Source organism: Vidua macroura, chromosome 16 (genome assembly GCF_024509145.1).
Source record: "Vidua macroura isolate BioBank_ID:100142 chromosome 16, ASM2450914v1, whole genome shotgun sequence".
NCBI classification, from domain to species: Eukaryota; Metazoa; Chordata; class Aves; order Passeriformes; family Viduidae; genus Vidua; species Vidua macroura.
The window spans coordinates 2,954,525-2,977,387 of NC_071586.1; the positions used below are offsets into that span (position 1 = coordinate 2,954,525).

The following is a 22,863-nucleotide window of genomic DNA, read 5'->3' on the forward strand; positions in this document are numbered from 1 at the left end:
GGCGCGGCGCGTGCGCGGAGCGGACGGCGGTGGCGCGAGGCGATGGCGGCCGTGGGAGCGATGGCGGCCATGGGCCCGCTGCCCGCCATGGGCGCGCTGCCGCCTCTGCCCACGCTCGGCGTGCCCGGCGTGCCCGAGCTGAAGCCGCTCACGCGGTACGAGGCGATGCGGCTCGGCCCGGGCTGGAGCCACTCGTGCCACGCCATGCTGTACGCGCCCAATCCGGGCATGCTGTTCGGCCGCATCCCGCTGCGCTACGCCGTGCTGGTGAGGGGGGGCGGCGAGGCCGCGCCGGGCCGGGGCTGGGACCAGGGCGGTGGCGGGCGGGCCCTCGGGCTGGGTCGGGGCGGACCGGGCTTGGTCGGGCCGCGGGCTCCGGGGGCGGCGGGCTGAGGGGCGGTGGCTCCGCGGTAGTTCCCGTTCAGGGCGGTAGTATCAGGCTGGGCCCGAGCCCGAGGGGGAGCCCGCGGGTTTGTGCGGCGGGGGCGCAGAGCCCCGACGGCCGGGCCGCTGTCGGTGAACGGTCCTGGATGCGCCGGAGCTGGTGGTGCCGCGACGGAGCGGCCGCGACGCCTCCCGCGCTCCTCCGGCTCCTCCGGAGGCCTCCGTGCCGCCCCCTCGCCCCCGGCAGGGGGCCGCGCCGTGCCCCATTAACACCCTGCGCCTCTATTGCAGATGCAGATGCGATTTGACGGACTGCTGGGCTTTCCCGGGGGGTTCGTGGATCGCCGTTACTGGTCCCTGGAGGACGGTCTGAATCGGGTGCTGGGCTTGGGTTTAGGCTGTGTGCGCCTGACGGAAGCTGACTATCTGTGCTCGCACCTGACAGAGGGGCCACATCGCGTGGTGGCACACTTCTACGCCAGGCAGCTCACCCTGGAGGAGCTGCACACCATCGAGATCAGCGCGGTGCATTCCCGAGACCACGGGATGGAGGTGGGACACCCGGGAGGGGTGTGCGAGCTCTCAGTTAGCCCAGGGAAGGCACCGCTTCCCTCCTGGGTCTGCCGGGCTGCCCTGGCCAGCCCGGCCGGGGAATGCACCGCAGGTAGAGCTGCCGGCGGCAGGTGCCCGCACCGCCCGTGGCATCGGCGTTAGGGACCGTGGCCGGGGTCGTGCCGCAGGCTCCGGAGCATAGCGAGCTTGAGCTCCAGCTTTTCCCGGTGTCCACCCACGCAGGGATGAGCCCCGTGTTACCGCTCGGCCTCAGGATGTGGGCGAGGGCCGTTTGCAGCCGGGGGATCTCCCCCTGCCCTGGGCTGAGTGCCCCGGACTGGACCGTGACCTCGGTGTGGTGATGTTGCTGTGACCCGAGTTCCTCCCGTGCGGGGGGCGCCTTCCTGCCCCCGGGCAGCCAAGTTCGGCTGATGGCCGGGGCGGAGTGTGAGAGCCAGGGCCTCCCCGCGTGCCCCGGGGGTGCTCGGTGGGTGTCGGCAGCCCTCCGAGCAGAGACAGCGGGCTCTGGGTTGTGACCTGGTAGAGGGGGACTCGTGGGTCAGCCGTGGTGTCCCCACGCAGGGCAGGGCTGGAGGGGAAAGTGGGACTCCCCATAGTGGCCTGGGGCAGCGGGATCCTTCCAATGGGGCAGAAGGGGGGAGCAGAGCCAGGGCTGGGCTGAGGGGCTGGGCAGGGAGAGCAGGGCCCTGGGGGCATCTGGGCTGGGGCAGTGAAGGGGCTCAGTGGGGCTGAGGGCAGCAAGGGCACGGACTGGTGTGGGAGGGAGGGGCAGGACCTGGCATAGGGGCAGGGCGAGCCTGGGCCGAGGGCTGGCGGGCACTGGGTGAGGGTGTGGGGCTGAGGGGGTGTGGGGCGGGGGGGCTGGTGCTGCTGTGGCCCCTGCTGAGCTGTGCCCGTGCTGTTGCAGGTGATGGGCATGGTCCGTGTCCCCCTCTACACCCAGAAGGATCGCATGGGCGGGCTGCCCAACTTCCTGGCCAACTCCTTCGTAGGAACCGCCAAGTTCCAGCTCCTGTTTGCCCTGAAGATCCTTAACATGGTGCCGGAGGAGAAGCTGGCCGAGGCGGTGGCTGCCACGCAGAGGTCAAAGAAGGCGGCCATCGACCACGGCGGAGGAGCAGCAGGACACCACCACAAGGCGGGCAACGAGCTGGCTAGAGCGGGCAACGAGCTGGGAGAGAGGGCAGAGCACCCGGGCATGGTGCACGCGGGGGCCGAGCAGCATCTGGTGGGGCTGGAGGGCCAGGGCCTGGGGGAGGCCGAGGTGCTGGAGCAGCACATGGGGCTGGGCGCTGATGCTCTGGCAGAGCAGGCTGAAGGGATGGAGTGATGCCGCCGTGTTGGCGCTCAATTAAAAGTGGGTGAGCTGAGAGACTTTTAACTTTCTGACCCGTGGCTGGCTGCAGTGGCTGCCCACGTGATCCCACTGCCCAGCCGGGAGGGGTTGGGTTTATCTAAAGCAGGGAAAAAGCGATTTTATTTTTATGGCCATTAAACTCTTAGCGAGCTTCCCAGATCAACCTGCACAGCCCCTGCAGAGAGTTCATGTGCTTACGTGAGGGCGCCAGAGCCTTAGAATAACGCTTTGATTTCAGGGACACACTGCTGCTGTCAGGTCCCTCTTATTTGTAAGGAACAAAACATGTAACTTTTTAAATGCCCCGTCTTGACTTGGACGTGGTTGCGTTGGCACCAGGCACAGCTGAGGCCTGGGGCTTCTGGTCAAGCACCTCTGCCCACGTTAGTGGCCGGGCTCCCGCTCGGGGTGCTGGCACAATGGGGCAGCCCTGCCGTGAATTCCCTCTGGGGCACTGGGGATGCTCATGTGGGTCCCTACCTGGAGATCTGTGGGAGCAGGAAAGTGGAATAAATGGCTTTGCTGAAAGTTTAACACTAGGGCTCGTTCTTGAGGGCTGGTGCAGAGCCGGTGGTGACCCAGAGCCGGGGAGGTGCAGGGTGGGGGAGCACCGAGGCCAGAGGTGAGGGGCTGGAGCTGTGGGTGGCAGGAGGGGTGTGGGCTGGCTCAGGTGCTGCACCACTACAGCCCTTGAGAGTTTGGGTTGCTCTAGAATGGCTTGTGCTCCCCAGGGCTCCAGGCAGGGGCTGGGAGCAGCTTGTCCCAGGTGGAGGAGCACCTCCCAAGCACTGGCTGTGCCTGAGGGGCCTTGGTCCTGGCTGAAGTGGGCACAGCCAGTGAGGAGCCCAGTGCTGCAGCTGCACAAGGCCCCATCCATTGCAGCTGAGCCTTAGGAAAACCCACCCATCCTGAAGTCACGTTGGAAGGGCAGGCTCAGCCCTCGTGGAGCTGCTTCCCCTTCCCTGTCGCTTCTCTCCCTGGCTTGGAGCAGCAGCAGCTCCTCCAGGATCCCCCCAACCCCACAGAAAAGGGTCTGTGGTCACCCCGCTGTGGGGCAGAGCACAAGCAGCTGGTCAGAGGTGGATTCTCTGCAGGGACAGACAACTCAAAAAAGAGGTTTGGTTTAATTGAAGATATTTAGCGAGAGGTTCTTCAATAAATAATGGGCTACGGTGGGGACAGGGCTGACACCTCAGGACAGGGTGGTAGGAGGACACAGACCAGTCACAGCTCCCTTGGGATGTGCTCGAGTAGTGGAGTTGGGTTGTGTAAGGGACAGGAGAGAAACTGGGGATACAGACACACATCAGCCCCAGGCAATCAGGAGAGAAGAGCTTCATTCTGGTCCAGAGAAAGCAAGTGCTGAGAAAAAATGGGCTTGGGCTGCTATAGAAACTCAACCAACAGATGTGTTAAGTAAAAGTGGATAAACAAAAATACCCCAAACTGGTAACAACTGAGTGGAAGGGTGTCAGGGGCCCTGAGGAGGCGCTGGGGCTGGGGGAGGAGCTGCCTGCCCAGTGCCACTGGCACTGCTGAGCTACAGGGCAGCCAGAGATGACATATGGGATGGAGGAGGTCCACTGCCCTGGCACCTTGGGGCTTGAAGGTCTCAAAGGCTGGGCTTTCCCTGAGTGCCCTGTTTGACTCATAAACACCTCTTGACCTTGAGTCCCAGAACGACCAGCACCTCCCAGAACAGCCTGGTGCTGCTCTCAGACACCAAACGTGCCAGGCCCTGAGGCTGCCTGCTCTCCAGCCTGGCACCAGTCACAGCAGCTCATCTCCTGCATCCTTTTATTAGTGAACTCCCACCCAGGGGCTGGTCACTGACAGGGCTTTCTGTGCCCATCCAGGCTGCAAGGTCATAATGTGCTTGTTAGCTCTTCTAAGGCCCAGCCTGAGCCCTGTGTCACACCCAGGGCCTGCCCAGCCCCTGCTACAGCTGGCAGTGCCAGCCCATCTAGGCCCTGCTCTGGCATGGATCCCTCTGCTCCAGTCCCAGTTAAAAAATGAGGTTGGAATAAGGAACATGGTGCTGAGCAGGGGAAGAGCCTTGGCCAGGGAAGGGGGATTTGCCATGGGAATATAGCAGGGCCCCTGGCCTGGCTGCAGCTCTGGGGCCTCCACGCAGGCTGCACATGAGCTACTCAGTCCAGCCAGAGGCTCCTGGACAGGACAGGGCAGCCAATGAGAGACTGCCCAGCACAGCCCAGAGGTGCCCAGACCACAGCTCAAAGCACGACACTGAGCAGCTGGGGCACCTTCTTCAGCAAGGGAAAGCTGCTGTGATCTGTGCACACATCCCATCCCTCTAGATCCTGCAAAGTCCAGCCTGGTGCCAAGGAAGGGGAGAAGGGCTCTGGTCCAGACTCTACACTGCCAGCTCCCCTCCCCTGCTACATTCCATCCTGGACAAAGGCAGAAAGATCTATACAGTATAATACATATATATTTCACTATGAAATAGCAATTGCATTCCCTGCCTTCTACTTCCTGAATGCATCCTGAATTATATGCTTCTTTTTACATCACTCCAGAGGGCTGCTGGGGCTGGGTAGTTTCTCATGCGAGGCAGTTGCTCTCCCTGGAAGTTACCCACAGGACGCACCAGCAGCTGATGTGGCAGGACCTAAACATGATTCCCATTCCTCCCTTTCCCCTGCCCCAGCTGCCCCCTTCCCCGGCAACAAGGGCAGCCTCTGCCCTGGCAGCCAGGGCTCTCCCAGTCCATTTAAGTGGTTCCTCACTGCAGATCCATGAACCTCCCTCAGCTGCTCTCAGCAGCTGTGGATGGAGCGGGAGCAGCAGCTGAACCCCTCGACATCCCGGGTATGGGGAGGAGCAAACCGGAGGCGAGGGAAGTGGCGGGGACAGTGCAACATGCACACGGAGCGGTGGCGCCGAGGGCCCGCGGCTGCCGCACAGCCAGGCCCGCCCAGCCCACGTGGGGAGCCGGGGCTGCAGCCCCAGGGGGAAGTTCTACCAAAGGCCAGTCCCTGTGGAACAGGGAGTCCCATCCTGGGGCTGGGTCACCGGCCAAGAGCTGTCATCTGGAACCAGTGCAGAGCCGGGTGTCAGGTGGAAGGAGAAACAATCCTGTGGAAAGAAAAGAGGGCAGATGTTTTAGGGAAACACTTAGGGAAGGTGTCCTGGGGAGCCACTGTTCTGGAAACGTCAGACACGTGCAATGGCACTGGCAGCACTGGGGCCTCCGGTTACTGTGCTGAGACTCTGAGGGCTCAGGCACTGTGGATCCTGCACTCTGCTCCAGCAGCTGGGAAAAGGAAAGGGACAGCAGGTCCCACTGCTGTTGGGGCTTGGGCTCCAATAAACAAGGTCAGAATTTTATTTCCCTTCAAATGAAACCTGCAGGAGTTCAGCTGCTGGGTGGAGCACAACCATGCCCAGATACCTTCCACAGCAGCAGATGAGCTCGCTCCAGGATCTCTCCCAGAACAGTGGCCATGGCAGGGAAGGAAGCTGAACCCAGCACCCACCTGCACTTCACTGCTCCCCCAGTCCGTCACATTGTGCGGCTGTACTCGATGCTGCTCTTGGCAGAAATGCCAGACCAGGGCAGGAGGCTGCAGAGGAGGCTCTGGGCTTGTCTGTATATCCTCTGGGGAATGGAGCACGGGCTCAGGCTGGCTAGTGTGGAGCCAATGTGCTGTAGGTAGTCAGTGGCCACCAGTTAAGGACAGCAACACTTACACTGCAACTTAGCAAAGAACATAAATCACTCCTGGACCTGCCCTGCCTGCAGGGACCCCAACACAGCGGAAGCTGCTCAGCTCAGTCAGATCTGCTCCTTCCAATCATTGCCTCCACCTTTCTATCAAAAGTAGGTCTGCTCTGCCCTGTAAAGGATGGCAATTTGGGAATGGCAGCTCCAGCTGGTGTAGGAAATACTTCCCCTAAGCAGTTCCCTTTGCACTCCACAGAAGATCCTGTGAGGATAGCAGTCCATCCCCCTGCCCAGGGAGCTTGGAACAGACCAGCTACACCCAGGAAGGATCAAGTTTCTTCTCCGTGATCCGTTGACCTGAAACAAACCCTCTAAGTCAGTGTGGGAGCAGCCTGCTGAGAGCCAGGCCAGCCCAGGCTCACAGGGGATCCCAGGTCACAGGAAGCAAGACCGAGGGTTTCTCTGCCCTGTTCATGGCTAAATCCTGCACCCTACAAGCCAAAGCACACCCAGAACTTTGGCCTAACACCAGCACTTGCTCTCACTGGCATCCAACTTGCTCCAACCATCCTACACCAAGTAACTCTAACATCTCCTTCCTTCCAGCTTCAGAATAAACCCACATCTGAGCAGGTTTCAGTTCCCACATCTACCCACACTCTGCTCCTGTTAACCCAAAACAGGGTTTGGCCTCTGCTCAGCAGCCTGCAGGGAAAGGATATAAGATTGTCCAGGGTGGGTGCCCGCCGTTGATGTACAGGACGTAGGTGAAGCCATCTTTGAGGACCCCTCGGATGGAGTAGTAATAGGGGAGATAGTGGTGCTGTTTAAAGTCTCTGTTTTCATAGAAGTTTATTGCTGTGTTGTTGGTGGTGAGCACGTGCAGGTAGATGGCTTTGCAGTGGTCCTGGGCAGTGGTGGAGATGTGATCTTTCAGACTCTCAAGCAAGAGGGAACCTGTTGAAGAGAAGGCAGCAGGATCACAGTGTGTGTGCAGCCCCAGGGACCCTCAGTGTGAGGGTGTGTGGGGCCCAGCTGAGCCCTCCTGCACCAGGGATTGCTCATCAGGGATTGCTGCACACACCTGGAGACCCCAAATCCCACCCAGTTCTCACAGGACCTTCTACATGGTTTCTATACATGGTCTCACCTATGAACACGGCTTCCAAACCCAGAGATTTTAAAGACACAAACCTCTGACTCAATAACCACAAGGATGAGGCAGAACTTTGACAATACTGCCCATCCCCAGCAGAGCAACTCCTGGCTTTGGGGAAGGTCAGTTTCATTTTCAATGGTATCAGTTCCACCCCATACATGTATTTATTTTAAAACCATTTGATGCAGCAGAGTGTCAAAACAGGACTTCACAAGCAGGTTACTGTATTGTGCCTGCTGAACTTGAATCAAAATCTAAGAACTGCTGGGATTTTAAGATACCTTCTAAGGAGGAATGGAGACAGCCTCATCCAACCTGGATTTGCTGCAGCCAGCAGAAAAAAACAGAGAAAGGTACAGAGGATACTCCAGCCCCAGGAGACAAGACCTGGGGTTCACCCACACCACCTCAACACGGCATGAAGGACCCAGCAGAACCTGCAGGGGAACTTCTTCCAGCAGGTGTGGTAACACCAGGCTAAAGAATCAGCCTGACTAACACTCAGGGGAGATGGCTGCTGCTGTTCCACAATCCCCAGGGCCTGGAGGACTCCCTGGAGGACCCACAGGATTTCAGAGCAGAAGTCAACAGCACTGACATCACGTTCTCTTGATACTTAGTGAGAATCTATATCAGTCAAGACCAAAAATCCACTGAGACATCAACAGCAGAGCAGTTCAATTTTGTTATGAGATATTCCAGACTTGTACCTCACAGAAATCCATCTGTCCTATGGTTTAAGAACAGCAGAGAACTAGAAACCAAACACTTTTACAAAAATCAGAGAAAATCAGTGCTTTAGTGCTCAGAAGCATGGCTGGAGTGAAGAGCCTCCTGCATGAAAGGCTACAGCTTCAAATACCACTAGAAAAACTCAACAGAAAGGTCTCAGGAAAAGCAGCAGCAGCTTTTTTTAGGTTGTGTTGCTACAGGTGCAAGCTCTAAGTTTTTGAGAGAGGACAGCAACACGCTGTGCAGATGGAATGGATACAGGAAATACTGACTCTGAAAGGAGAAAATCCCAGCAAGATAGAACTGGGGAAAAAACGTAAGATTTGGAAATTAGGAGGAGACTGAAAACCACCATAATTTTACAGAAAGATCTCTTTACCAGCCTCTGTGATCGTTCTGTGCTACCACTTTCTTCTCTGTACTAGAAAATTCTCTCCAGTGGCATTTTAATGGAAGGTTTAAATTCTCTCCAGTGGCATTTTAATGGAAGATGAGAGGTTTAAGCTCTCACCAAGGACTCTGTGGTCATTTCTTTATGTATCCTCTAGGTTTATACCTCTCCAAACATGCCTGGGGGAGAAGGGAGGACTTGGAGGTGCTGAGTTATACCCCTATCCACTGAAGAGACTCCAGGTGTGCACCCCTGGGTCACGCTGCCAAACCTGGCCCATTCCCTTCTGCAGATCAGAGATCCACATCCTGCCTGACATGGCACCAGAAGGGCAGCACTTGGGGACAGAACACAACTGCTCTAAACAGAGAGAAAGCCTTTCTGACTCCAGGATTTCACATGGCTGCAGGAATGCTGCATGTGGCAGCAGACATTCAGAGCTGACTTGTACATTTGAGAACTAATCAGGCACAAGTTACATTATTTTCCAGTTCCCTTTGTGGTTTTCTCACAGTTTGTTCTATCTGTTGAAGATGAAAGATTAAAAGCAGCTCTGTTTTCTGCTTCAGGGTTCAGTCTGCTGATACGCAGAAAGAAAATAATTTCAAACTCTCCTTCTGGGTGAAGTTCTTACACTTTCAGACAGCCTCAGCAGCACCAGTGTGAGTTTTTGGTGTGCTCAGCTGGCCTCTGCGAACAAGACTGACAAAGCCTGTGCTCTTTGGAAATATTTGCACATTGTGTTGTGCCCACACCAGTAAAAACCTCCCAGTGCACCTGCACTATGCCACCTGCTGGTACAGTCACAGGTAACCCTCTCCCATTCCCACAGGGATACTGCAGGGGGATACTGGAGCTCCTTCAGTCATACCTGGCAAATACACCAACAGCTGGCACTGAGCAGCATCTTACCTATTCCATGTTTCCTGAACTCCTTCACCACTCCAAGACTTAGGATGTAAGCAACTTGAGTGTCCACAGGAAAATTGGAAGCGAGGATATCTCCATCCTGCATAGAGATAGGACAGGTTTTTAATAGGGTACCTGGGGAGGCACAGGAGAAAGCATGAACCCTGTACTGGAACACCTGAAAACAAGGCTGAAGCAGGACACTTCTGTTAACTGAACAGTCTTAGCTGAAGCTTTTGGGATGGAGTTAACATATCCAAGCATGGGGCTATTCCTATTTTCACATCATCCTCCCAGAGGCAGAACACAAACCATGCTATTTCCTACCTATGTATGTTATTTGTGGCTTTAGGGACAGAACATCCTTGCTTTCTTTGCCAGAAGGATTCAAAGTGCCAGTTCTGGAGCCACCCAGCAGTGTTTAGATCAACCCAGTCCTCGTGGCCTGCAAGCTGCACCTGAGCTGTGTCAGCTGGAGATCTCTGCACTGCTGGGGAGGACAAGGAGCACATTCCACAGGCCCAATTGCCCAGAGCAGTGCCTGAATAAGCCCTTGGCTTTCAGCTTGGCTGGAACAAGGGCCTTTTGTAGAAGTTGCTGAAGATGCAGCTTCTGACTTTGATGAGCTTTGAGATGAAGCCAGACAGCTGAGGTGAAGAGACCCATGTGCTACTCTGTTCATGTTGGGATTATTGTTTAACCACATCACTGAGGGCCTTCCAGGAGTTAGGCACTTCCTGCACTGCCCCTGCTTTTTTTTGTGCTCTTCTCCCATGCTGTCTTCACTGACCATCTCTTCTTTCCCTCTCTGCTGCACTGGACCGTCTCTCCTGGCCTCCAAGCTCTGTTATCCCTCAAGTCCAGGTTATCTCTCTGCAGACAGGTTAGCTCCCCTCAGGGCTCAGGACAGGGACTGTGTAAAGGGAGGAGTTTCTGCAGGAAGTCACCAGGGTGACTCACCCAGTACAGCTAAGGAAGCTCTAATGAAAAAGAGTTTTGTGCTCCCACAGGTACACCAGCCATGGCCAGGGATCTGATCCCTCAGCTCCCCATGGGGCCATGCTCCAGCAGGAAGAGCCTCTGTGGTACCTCACCCACCCTGCTCCATTAGCTGCAAATCATCATGTGCTTCATTCCTTACATTAACTCAGACCAAGTGTCTGAACAGGGGAGGGGAAAACCCCACCCCAAACAGGTTTATTTGTTTTATTTGTCCCCATTCCCCACAGTAGGGCTTGGATTCTGTCCTGCTGAGGCCCAGGGTAGTCACATACCTCTTTGTGCACCTTGGTCCTGCTCTTGATCTCTGCCACTATCATCCCCACGATGGAGCCTCTGTATGTGGCTGCGAGGGAAAAGAACTTCTTGTTGGAAGTGATATCTCGGTACCATGAGTCAGGGTACCTGGGAAGGAACCAGAAACAGGAATGTCTGGGGCTGCAAGCCCACGGGAACAGGCATTAGATACTCCTCAACTAGAAACACCCATTGCATCCCATTTAGTGCCATGGATTCTTTCATCATGTAATGGCCTCCTGCCTTGCTAAGAGAATCACATTTTCATCTTACAGTCTTTGCCCAGAGCTTTCATATCCATTCTTTACCAAGTTATTTTTAAATGCAAGATCCATCTGCCCTCATCTAAGAGCGTAAGGATCTCATTATTTGATACACATGTAAAAGAAATTCTGCATATTGATAGGAAAAAAAAAATCACCAGCCTCCAGTTCTCCTCCTCCTTCTGCAGCTACTAAAGGGAAACTACTATAAGTTCATTTATTTCCAAATGAGAGTTCAGCATGTCTTGCCTTTAAAAGAAATCTACAAACTCAAAATATTATGCTTCTGCTGATTTGTTACATTTTATTCAATCTTCATTACAATCTGCTAGAATTCTCTATAAACCTTCTTCACAAAGCTAAAGTTAAAAATCCATGAAGTCTACAGCTGTGGTTTCCCTGGATGCTTTAGACAGAAAATCTCCTGTGCTCGTGCAGTCATGGGCATTGACCAAATGTGGGTCTGGGGAGCTGGGCTGGGCCAGGCTGAGATCAGCTTTATGGGAGGAGCAGTGATCCAAGGGAAGCACTGCTCAGTTTCCCCAGGACAATCAGAGCAGCCCCTTGGGAACAGCTCCGTGTCAGTTCGGTTTGGCTCTGAGGGTGCTGTCCCAGCACCAGGCTCCAGGACACAACTTCCTTTCACAAGCACAGGGATGCTGTCCTTTTTCCTGGAGGTGTTGCCCTTCCCCACCTCATTCAGTCTTTCTCAAGAAGGTGATCCATCCCTTTAATGGCAAAGCCCATTTTCCTGCCAAAATCTGCACACAGGAAGTTTCTGATGACTACAGCATGCTGTAGGACAGGCAGCAAAGGACCTTTAACACCACCACAGTGCACAGAAGATTCCCAACCTGCTGCTGTCCTGGCAAAAGCCTGGAGGGGCAGTACAGGTTCACCCCATTTGTCCCCAGCTGCCCCCCAAAGCAGGCACATACTCGATTGGGAACCAGTCTCCACAGAGCTGTTTCACTGTGTCTATGTCATCGTGGCAGAGCAGGCGCAGGTTCACATCCGTCAGTGCAGTCGGGGGCACCTCCTCTGTCATTCACGCCTGCAGGGGAAGGAAGCACGAGAGCAGGGATGGAACACAGGGTCTGATCCAACAGCACCAGGAGGGGCTTATGGATAAAGGAATTTCCCAGGAAAGTGAGTTTTCAGGGGAGATGAAGCAAAACACAACAACACTGACCTGAGAAGGAACTCAAAGCTGTGCTGGCCACGGGGCAAGCCCAGCTTGCAGCTGAGCCTGACCCATCCCTCCAGCCCCATATCCAGCCCCATCCCTGGGAGCACAGTCTGGTGACTGTGTGCGAGGGGCACGTGGCCACCAGCCCTTCCAAAAAGAGTATTAAATGAGCCAACAGTGTGCCAAGTGTACCTTATGTTGCATGAAGCTCTTCAAACGTCTGTGCAGGACCAACATTTTGTTAAAACAAAACTGAACCAACAGCTTAAAAAGGAAGCACTGCTAGAGGAAGGTTTAGAAAGTCCTCTTGCACAACCCTGGCATCTCCAGTGAGTACATATGCAGAGGATTCCAAGTCTTTAAAATGTTCATTTTGTTTAACCTATGCTGGTGAAATGAGATCTAGTTTCACTTCCCCTCATTCCTGTGTGCCGCAGCTCCTCCCAGCCCAGCACAGAGCGCTCAGAGACAGAAATCCCAGGATACCTTTTCTCCATAGCCCTGCCACGATCTGCTGAGCATGAACACAACACTTGCTGCAATGTCTTCGGCCTTTTTTAACAACATCAGAGGGAAAGAAGCAAGTGGTTGTAAAGTGCTTGTAAAAGCATTTGTAGCACTGATGGATGACTGGAGAACCCATTTTAGGCATGACAAAGCCCCACATGAGACAGACAAGGTGAGTGGAGATAGGAGTCGTTTCCTTCATCTCTCTCACTCCGACCCTCCCAGGTAAAAGAACCAGACCAGGATGCAAATTTTAAAAACCAAAGCCACCGCCCTCAACAAAAACAAATTACTTAAAGTTTTTACTTTTTTTCCCCCAATTTTGAGAGTCTTGAGTCTTGGTTTCAAAGTGCCAAGTTATAAGGGAAAAGCTGCACAGAGCTATGTTTGTCTGTGCCCTCCTGGAAAAGGGATGCTCAGCTCGCCAGAGTTCTTGATTTAAAGCTCAGAGCTCAAGGAAGAGATTTAAAAACACCCCCCATTGGACTGCATATGCCATTTGAGCAGCTTCAACACCAGTATTGTAACTGGCAAAGTTACAATTGCCAGTTTGGGCAATTTTAGTTTGCCAAATATACAATTTCACAATTAATTTATAAATTATTAAGTTACTAAACTTACTTGGACAAGCTCTCAAGCACATGGTGGGATTCTCTGGTTGCCCTGTGCAGGGCCAGGAGTTGGACTCAGTGATTCTGATGGGTCCCTTCCCTTCAGCATATTCTATGATTCTACTCTGGCAGTTACAGTCACTCTGTACAGAAATGGATCACTTGTTCCTCTCCAAAGAATTCCTTAAAAAGCATCACAGCTATTTTCCAGCCTGTTCTAGGACTGTGGCTGCCTGTTTACTGAGCAGTCCAGGTCCAGGTGTCAGTTTCAAAACAACATAAGCCCCTACAAAACCTGCACTCCTCACTGCCTTTAGAACTTCTTTTACAGTCCCAGAATTGGCTCAAGCCCTCAGAGGCCAGACTTGGAATCTGTATCCTGTCACAGTGGTGCACACACTCCCCACCCCCAGCCTCTGGTGACCTTTTAAAAAGCCTCAGCTTCACCCCATGGGACCCTGAAGAAAGAAGGACAAACATTTGCTGGCTGAGGCTTGTCTGATCCACACCACTGGTTCTGGATGCTGTGGACCCCAAACTCACTCCCCCACCCCTGCTGAATCCTCTGCTGAGCCATTTCAGAGCTGTGACACACCACAGAATCATTTTTCTTGCAAAGTTTCAATACTCCTGTAAGGGAACGCCCCTTCTCAGCATTAATAAATCAGAGAGAAATGAAACCACCATGCCAGGGCCATGGTTTTGCTAGTGAGTAGAAAAGGCAGGGCAGCACAGGACACATTCCTATGAGGATTAGTCCATGTGTATTTAACAGCATGTTCTCAAAGAGCTGGGCAAGCATTACGCATTATCCTGGAGCTGAAGCCAGGCTCCATCAAGTAATCCATGACTGTTTTGTTGAACAGAATAATCCCCCTCCCCTCAAATTCAGACACCCACGGCTGGTTGTGTTTGCAGGGACTCAATCCAGGATGCTCCAGCACATTTAAAGGACATTTGGGACACCTGTCTGGCACTGTGTCCTGCCACTGGGGTTTAGGAGAGCAGAGCTGTGCCCCTTCCTCCTGGCCAGGTGTCACTGCTGCTGGAGGAGCTGTGGGAAGTGGCTGCTATGAGCAAGAGAGAGGAAATTCCAAGCAAATAAATTCCCTTCATACCCAGGTGACAGCCTCTGGGTCTTCTGAGATACCTGGAAAAACCCCCAAGAGCAGGTCCTGGCCCTGGGCACAGCCTGTGGCAATGCTGTCCTTAGCACAGCCAAAGTCCTGAACTCAAGTCTCAGCCAACACGGTGACCTACGTATCACCTTTGGAGTCAACGTAAGAGGACAAAATACATGTTTGAAAGCACAAAATAAAACAAAAACAGTATCAGTGTAAAGCAAAACCCTGGAAGTTAAAAGGGCCTTTAGGGGTTTAGAGGCAGCAACACTGACAACACAAGTTGTGACCTTTGAGACCAAATGGTGGCTACTGTGAAGCCAAATGCAGGCTCCAGGGGCATGTGGTTAATTCAAGGGTGTCCACAGCCACTTTGGAAAGCCAAAGTGAAGTTATCTTATTTCTTTTAATATCTTTTTCTCAGGTGTCAGCCTTTGGTTCACACTATGGCCACGGTCTGGGAGGCAACATGGCCAACATCACCCACTGTCCCCCCTCCTGGGGGTACAGTGACCTCACCCTTCTCTCCAAACAGGAAGCACTTGTTCAGGAGGATTAGAAAATGAGCCAACATTTCATATTTTATTTAACATTTCATGCTTACAAAGGGATAGTGCAGATAAACATTGGAAAAGCTCAGAGGACACCCTCTTACAAAATACTGCACTCAGGAGCAAGTAGAACTAAAAACTGAGCATGTAATTCCCTTTGTTACCTAAAACCTGCAGATATTAATGCATAACAAATTCATTTCAAAAATACAGGAAAGCATAAAAGTTTTAAGCATTTTTACTAGTTTTCTGCCTCGCTCTATTGAAACAAATCTAGCAAAATGTTTTGGCCTCAGGTAAATTGCGTAGCTCCAAGGAACCTGTGAAATTCTTATGACAAATATTTAGCAGTAATGGAAATTGGATGAAAAGAAATAGTAAATGCATTACTAAATAAGCCAACTTGACATATAATTTTAAATGAAAGTGCATTGTGAGGCCTGAACTTGCTATTTTAAAATGATGTCATAAATCTTTGGAATCATTAAGCTCTAGCTACAATGAGCTAAAGAACAGCATTTCCCAGTTCTGCCTAAAAGGCAGCAGAGCCTCTGGCTCCAGCACTGGCCCAAGCCATGGCTGGGCCTCCGGGGCTTGTCCCTGCTCACTCAGCACGATGCAGCCAAGTACAGGCACTGCCATTGCCACCACCAGCGCTTCCAGATCCTACTGAGAAGGAGCAGCTCCTGTTTAGAGCCAGGTGCAGGAACAGTTTATTTACATGGACCACATGCTTCACAGCTAAGACACCTCAGCTCCACTTTTCTCAAGAGCAGGATGCTTTCATTCCCTCTTAGAGCTCCTGTATTTAAAAAAAAAATCATAATACAATCTACGTAAGATCACAATTCTAGAGAGAGATGCAGCCATACAGAACCAGCACTCTCAATCCAGCAGGGTGTTCAAATGAAAGATAAAGCCTGATGCTTTGGCAGACAACTGCTTAAACATGTTTGAAAATCCCTTCAGCACTTCCATACCTACAAAAACCTGGCCAAGTGGCTCTACAAGTTGAGATTTCCCTTGTTTAGCACTGTTAGACATGTTTTAACAATGTTTCTGCCTTGTGCATCCTGCAAAAATGAGTTGGATTTCAACAGTGAACAAGATGCTGGTTTCATTAATTTTTATTTTGATTTCAGCTTCCAAGCAGATAAACTCATTAAATTCCCAAATAAATACTTTATCATCTAGCAACAAATATCACTGAATTTCCTAGCAGAATAAAAGCCAGGTAATCTTGGTTTGACTAAAGTCAAACAAATAGCAACTAGGATTGTTTACAAGTCTAATTCCCAGTTAGGGATGTATTGACTTTAAATTTAGTGTTCACACAAAAACCAGAGTGAAGGAATCTTCTTCACTTGCAGAAACAAAGCTGGATCAAAGTTCATCGATACCTTTTGCTTTACTTCAAAGGTAATTGAGATCAATTCATCCTAGAGAAAGCAGCAGAGCTGCAGGGAAGAATAAAGAGAAGCCCTGGCAGGCTGGGGGTGTTTATAAATGGATGCCATAATTCAGGCAGCATTGTCCCTACAGGCACACCCTGTAGGGGTGTCCCAGCACCTCCAACATTAAACAGTGCAGATCCTCTGAGACTCAGCATGAAGATTTCCACCTTCAGGAATTCAAAGCATTCACTTTGTGCACACTTCTGGTGGATTATTAAGGATTATCTGCTGTCCTTCCACAGAAGGAAAAGATTAAGTTCCTGCAGATGACTTGCAAGGACACACCACGAAGGGGCTGTCCCAGAGGAAGGGCAGTGACACCAAACAATGCACTGGGCACGGGGCTGGCCTGTCCTGTCAGCTCCTGCCCAGCACTGCAGGACATGTCACAGTGCCTCTGTTTCACTTTACAGACACTCCCTGGGAGATCTGCACACAGGGACAGAGATGGATTTCCTTGTGCCTGGCTCCCTCACACCAGAGGTCTGCTGCAGTGTCACCACCAGATCCTTGTTTGCAGCTCCAGTCGCCATCTGGACAATCCTCAGATCCCGGTAACACAAGATTTCCAGGAAAGAAAAATTAATAACATTTAGCATCCTCTCTCACTTGTAAGTAAATAGGATCAAACAAAGCCCAGAGAAAATCTTAAAGCTACCAAAATGCAGGATTTTAGCTGTGACTGAGCACCACAGTACCCAAAACAGCCACAAAGTCTGCTGTTATCTTCCAGAACACGAGCAGGATTTTTCACAGCTATAAGTCTCTCTACCTTGTGTTGTCTGGCACTGGGGATTTGATTTACATTAAACCATTCAGTCTGAACCAGTCTAATTCCACAAAGCAGTACAGATTTCCCTGCTGCATTTCATTTTCAGCTTACTGAGTTTTTAGGTTACTGGTCTCACAGGGAATGTTTCACACAGACACCTCTGTCACCAAGTGCCTTTCATTTATTACAATGAAAGTGCAACTGGATTTCAGAACATTATGGATTCATTACTAAGAATCTCAAAGAGGCACTTCCAGGACTTAGGGCAACATTATCCAAGCAACAGGAGCCAAATTTTTAAAGATATTTAAATACTTGGCTTGACAGCTTCACAGTACTACTTCAAGTATGGTCATAGAATAAAAAAACATAGGTTGGAAAGACCCTTTGGGGTTTAACCCAACTTAAATCAGGTTGCTTAGGCTCACATAATGTCAGTGAGGAGCAAATCTCTTCACTCTACCTGGAATCAGACCAGTCCCTATGGATCTAAAGGCACAACTGGAAGCTGGGGCAAATGTGCTGCCTGCACCAACACCCCCAGTGTGCAATGCAAGCACACCTGACAGGGCATTTGTTACACTCTGCTTATCCATTTAATGCTCCTGCTCCTTCTAGGAATGCCACAGGGGTTCACTTGGGACAGGCAGCACACAAACCCCACAAGGTACAGCTCCCCTCATTCCCACTTTGTTGAGCAAAGCCACAGAGCCTGGAGCTCATGGTCACACACTGAACACTGATCGTTTCACCTCCATCCCTGTACACTCAGCACATCCCACAGGAGTGCTGCCCAAAACTGCCAGCACTTCATTGCCTACACTAGCAGAAGCTTGGGATGAGTGAGATTCTTAGTGAGAAATCTGGGACAAAATGACTGATTCTGTGGTTTGGTCTGAAAAAAAACACAGTAGCGTGGGTGGAAGCAGGCTCTGATTATGTGACTTCACAACAGCCCAGAACACCTTTTGATCCATGTTCTTCTGCCTTTTCTACCAGAATCAAAAGCACTGAGTCTCAAAGCCCCTCGTGGGCCCCAGGTCACTCAGGGGTGTGCACTAGCTCAAGACCTGGAGCTCCTCAATATTTAAATTCCTTCAATAGCAGCTTTTTTTCTGTGCAGGAAACTGCCCTGTCAACCACCTGCCCCAGCACAGCCCCCCAGGCTGCCACAGGAGGAACACACCAGGTTAATCCAGCCCTGCCATGTGGATCCCATCTGCCCCCAAAGCACATCCCAAGCACTAATGGGATTCTCTTGGGGACATCACTCTGGGGAAAGGAGTTTGTCACTGCCTTGTCCAGCAAATCCATCCAGGGCAGTGTGCTTGAATAGCACCCCACAGTGGAGGAGGGCAACACCCAGTGAGCTTGGGAAGAATGTGTTGGAAGGAAGGCTGAATTCACCTCAGCCCCAGGGAGGCTGCAAGGTAACCTAGGGTTGAGATGAGACATCTGCACTGGTGAATTGTCAGGTGTCCTGAGCCAATTAATAAAAGAATCACATCTTCCTGAGATAGCCAGACTGACATGGCAGGAATATACACACAGCTGAGCCCAAAGCATAAAAACTGGACAATTTAAAAAGTCAATTTTGAAGGAAGCAAAGCAGGCTTCAACCTGTGTACTCCTTCCTGAGCACACAGAGACCAAGGACAGGCACCTGGATTTGGATCCAACCATACACTGCCATCACTGTGTTCAGCTTTACTGTGATTTCAGTGTGTTGCTGTATCACCCTGCTCAATCAGACTCCCACCTAACACCAAATACACCAAACAAGTCAATTAGATTTTACACCCTCCTCCTGTGGAACAGCTACAAGAGCTTGGCCAGAGCACGTTGAACTCTGACAGCCAGGAAGGCAGCACTGTCACACACAGCCAGGAAAAACCATCCTGGCAATCAGCCCTCCTCCTAAAGACTCACCCCAGATGGCTCAGACTATTTTTCCTCAGCTCTAAAATGCTGAAAACACCGTTCTAAGAACAGATTTGTGCCTTGTCTAAAGCTCCACACAATTTTCCACTCTGCCCTCATCGAGGTGTGCACACCACAGCACAGAAAGCCTCCAAGCCAAACACCCAGAATCACTGTCATTAACACTTTGGCCTCCTGCCATGAAGGATCAGGATTTGAAACAGTCCCCAAAAGGATATTAAAAATTGAGAAGGCAAAATGTAGTTCTACCTGTGTAGCAAGCAGTGGTTATTTATTAGAAATAAAGAACACTTACTGTTAGTGAAAATCCTTTAATACTCACACCCCTGATCTTCTGCACACTCGGAGCTGGACTTGTCAGACTTCCAGCAGCAGAAAGCATTAGTGGTTTGCATGTGGGTCACTTTCTGGGCTGTTCTTTCACCTTACAGCTCTGGAAACATTTCTGGAGCCGTGGATTTCACAGGAGCCAGTCCCCAAATGAAGTGTCTCTAAAGCACACTGCACAAGGCCTGGCTTCCTGCTGCCCCAGATACAGCAATTCCTCTGGGAATGGCAAACAAGAATCTCTAAGAGGGTTTTGCTGTTAAATCTTTTCTTGTTAAGACGAGGAAGGGAAAATCTGCTTTGTGACAGTGGCACTGTGGGGAGTTCAAACCCAAGGGTCACAAAAGAGACACACTGGCAACAAGTTCCTGGCTGGAGGGGAGATTTAATCACAGCTAGTTTCCAATAGGCACCTCTTCCTCCAGAAAACAAATTTAAAAATCCTCAAAAAATCCATTGTACCTGCAGGCCCGCTGCCCTTTCTGAATTAGAATAAACAGCCACACAGAACATGTCTGTAGTGACTGACAAAACAGCCAGAAATGCAGCCTACAAACCCCTGGGGAAGGGAATTTAAGGCTGCCTCCATTTCCTACACACTGTCCTCATTATGGAGCAGCATTGACCAAACCCAGCCCCTCCACCTACACCCTCACAGGAGACACCAGCACAACTGTCCAGAGGTTACTGCAAACAAGGGGCTTTCAAATAAAATACATTTTGAAAAAGCTTGAAAAGAACATTCATTCCTCAGTTGTCAAACAAGTGCCCCAAACTTAACATCTCTCCAAGATCCTGGATTTAAAATTTGAGCCCAAATGGCTCCTTTCCTTTCTTTTCCTTTCCTTCAGCAGTTTTCCAAGCATGAGACACTCAGGTTCAACTCAAAAACCCCATGCTGCTGTTTTAAACTAATAATATTGAAAATGGATCCTAGCATAGGTGTCTGCTCTGACAGCCACAGTAATAAATCGAGGAGCAGATTTTAATTAAAAGCCAATGTTGACAAAGTGAGCAGCTCCTGTTCCTACCTCTGTGCAGGGAGGAAAGTGGATGGGGGGAGGCAGAGTGAAACATGAAGCTCCAAGTCTTTCTGCAACTCTCTGCATTGAAGGCACCAGACATGCTGTGACAGGTTAAACCCAGGGAGGCAGGAGTGATCCCACCCAGAATGGTTTTGGATAGCACTTGGCCTCCCAGTGTGTAGACAAGGTGCAGATCTAAGGCAGAGCTTTTTGTGCTGTCACTCTGGACAGCAATTGGTTCTTTAAAAGCACCTGAACACGTCAGAGAAGGGAATCCCTGTCCATGGGCCAGGGCTGCCTCCAGCCCAGCAGCCTGGCATCAGCAGGAAGGCAGAGCTGCAGGATTTCTGAATCAGCCCTGAGTGTGCACCTGTCATTCCTCAGGTGTTGCCAGCAGTGCAGCCTGGGTCAGCCTCTGCAGGCACAGCTTCACCTCTCACTCCATGAATTACACTGGGAGTGGCTGGGGTGGGGCCAGAGAGGTGGGAAAGAGGCAGGAAATGAGAGAATGGCTTTTGGGGTGGCAGGACCAGCTCAAATCAGCTGACAGGCCCAGCACTGACTCACAGAGCACAGTGGCCCAACCCCTCTACTCAGAACACCCCCCAAAAAACCCTCCACCAGGAGAAAAACCCCATCCCCATATGCAAATAAAGATCATCCCTACTGGGAAATAAATAACACCAGACATGAGAGAAAGCACCAGACTTGTTAATAAAAATAAATGCACATGCTCTGTTAAAGGCTCTTTGGCTAAAGAGCATTTTCTGAATTCCACTGGCAATTCCCACAATGTTTCATCACATCCAACTCCAGTCTGAACAGGAGTTGGATGTCAGGATGATTGACACTGGTTCAGGGAAAGAAGTGAAAATTAAGAATGCCACAGGTTTTAAGAGGCATTCACAGGACAGCCACTTCCCAACGAGACACGAGAGGCCAATTTGCCTTAAGCACATCAAACAATCTGCTGAGAGAAACAGCAGCAGCTTCAAAGAGCAAATATTGTCCCAGCACCACTAACAAATGTTTCTCCTTTGCCACCAGGTGTGGAAACACTAATTTGAGCAGTTTACCACATGTTACAGAACTACTTTTTAACCTGCCAGGGAAAACCTGCTTTAAAAACCTGGTCCTGTCAGTGCTTCTGAGGGGGTGAGGCTGCTCAGGTTTATCTTTGGAAATGAGCTCACACATTAATTATCACACACTGGGACAGACCCAGCAGTTGGGGTTTTGGGGTTATTTTTTGTTTGATTTCTTTTTCACCTCGCTTGTGAGACACTGCTGGAGTTTATTCCAACAGACAACTGGATAATCTGAAAACACACCATGCTCTAGTGCTGCCAAAATGCTCCCACAAGTGTCCTCCATAAAGACTTCTGAGGATACTAACCTGGACTAAGGAGAGTCTGTGGCAGATTAAAAGAAATTAATTACAAGAATTAATTAGATTAAAATCATTTAGGATGAATCCACAGTGAAAAGAGAGTCCATTCAGCAGGTCCATAACAACTAGATGGAAGAAGAGAGGAACAGAAATGCAAAAGTGGCTGATGATCCTTTGGGACAGGGCACAGATCTCCAGGATGGTAAAACCTAAAGCTATTGGCAGTTGCAGAAAGCTCCCACAATGCCAAAAGCCAAATAAAACTGTAAAAAAAAAAAAAAAAAAAGGAATGGAGATGGAAGGAATGCAAAATTTGTGTTGAGCACTGCAAGGGGGAAAAGCAGCCAGGCTCAGTGAGAACATCTGTGGCCCAGCAGCAAAGGAGGAATTATGAGAACAGAGAGGGGCAAGATCCGTGTCAAAGAGTCTGCTCTGAGGCACTACGGACGTTTAATGTGCCTGTGAATTAAACACCAGAGGGGAAGGAAGCGTGGCCAAGGGCCAGGAGCTCAGCAAGATCACCCAGAACGGGCTGGGAGCTGCTCGAGCACAACAAAATCGGGATAAACAAAGGACGGAGCAGGCCGAGTTCAAACTCAACACGGGCAAGGTAATTCAACATGAGGCAGCCTGCAGCGGGATACGGAAATCATCTGTAACACGAGTGGAGTGGCCGCCACACGTTTGAGCTGCCGGCCGGACACAGCAACGCTGGTGGCCTCAACACCCCCCCAGAACACGCAGCCGTCAACAAACGCAGCCCAGCAAAGCCCAGCAGCTCCGCTCGGCCCGCGGGGAGCACCGGATCCGGCCGGACGCGACATCCCCGGCCTGCCGCGGGAAATCCGGCCGCGAAAGAGGAAATGGAGACGGACACGGGCGACGACAATGGCACCGAACTCTCCGTCATCGGGAAGGACGGGAGCACATCCGCAGGGCCCCGGACCCGCCGCGATCTACGGGCGGGGGGACCGGGGTTGCCATGGCGACTGTGCCGGGCCCGGGCCCGTCCCGGGCGAAACCGCCATGACAACACCAGCCCCCTTCCCCACCACAGAGACCCCCCCAAACTCTTCCCCGCTCACCTGGGAGGGGCGGCGGACGCGCCCTCAGCACATCCCGGGCGGCGGAACCGGACGGAGGAGCGCCGGGCACGGACACCGGCGGCACTTCCTCAACCGGGCACCGCGCAGTAACGCGCCTCCCCATTGGCTAGCGGCGGG

General features: G+C 51.6%; 2 protein-coding genes across 3 annotated transcripts; one reads left to right on the top strand and one right to left on the bottom strand.

The window, feature by feature from the left end:
• The first annotated feature begins 3 nt into the window (after positions 1 to 3).
• On the top strand, positions 4 to 2,848 carry NUDT16L1 (nudix hydrolase 16 like 1). Of its 2 annotated transcripts, XM_053991630.1 has the most exons (3): positions 4 to 267; positions 676 to 936; positions 1,865 to 2,848. In XM_053991630.1, exons 1-3 carry the CDS (start codon positions 43 to 45, stop codon positions 2,285 to 2,287), a joined length of 909 nt encoding a protein of 302 aa, XP_053847605.1. In that variant the 5' UTR covers positions 4 to 42; the 3' UTR covers positions 2,288 to 2,848. The 2 variants fall into 2 exon arrangements, with proteins under 2 accessions (XP_053847605.1, XP_053847606.1); XM_053991631.1 differs by lacking the exon at positions 676 to 936.
• Positions 2,849 to 5,820: 2,972 nt separating this feature from the next.
• NAA60 (N-alpha-acetyltransferase 60, NatF catalytic subunit) lies at positions 5,821 to 22,862 on the bottom strand. The gene is made up of 6 exons (XM_053991632.1): positions 22,726 to 22,862; positions 11,691 to 11,806; positions 10,468 to 10,597; positions 9,197 to 9,293; positions 6,725 to 6,959; positions 5,821 to 5,997 (listed from the first exon to the last, which is right to left on the bottom strand). The coding sequence occupies exons 2-6, from the start codon at positions 11,798 to 11,800 to the stop codon at positions 5,841 to 5,843; spliced, it is 729 nt and encodes a 242-aa protein (XP_053847607.1). The 5' UTR covers positions 11,801 to 11,806; positions 22,726 to 22,862; the 3' UTR covers positions 5,821 to 5,840.
• Between the last annotated feature and the right edge of the window lies 1 nt (position 22,863).

Excerpts from the sequence above, each read along its gene's own strand:
- NAA60 (XM_053991632.1), bottom strand. The coding sequence starts at position 11,800 with ATGACAGAGGAGGTGCCCCCGACTGCACTGACGGATGTGAACCTGCGC. Across the intron at positions 9,294-10,467 it reads GGACCAAGGTGCACAAAGAG|GATGGAGATATCCTCGCTTC; the intron begins GTATGTGACTAC and ends ATCTCTATGCAG. Across the intron at positions 6,960-9,196 it reads GTTCAGGAAACATGGAATAG|GTTCCCTCTTGCTTGAGAGT; the intron begins GTAAGATGCTGC and ends TCTCTTCAACAG.
- NUDT16L1 (XM_053991630.1), top strand. The coding sequence starts at position 43 with ATGGCGGCCGTGGGAGCGATGGCGGCCATGGGCCCGCTGCCCGCCATG. Across the intron at positions 268-675 it reads CGCTGCGCTACGCCGTGCTG|ATGCAGATGCGATTTGACGG; the intron begins GTGAGGGGGGGC and ends CCTCTATTGCAG. Across the intron at positions 937-1,864 it reads CCCGAGACCACGGGATGGAG|GTGATGGGCATGGTCCGTGT; the intron begins GTGGGACACCCG and ends GTGCTGTTGCAG.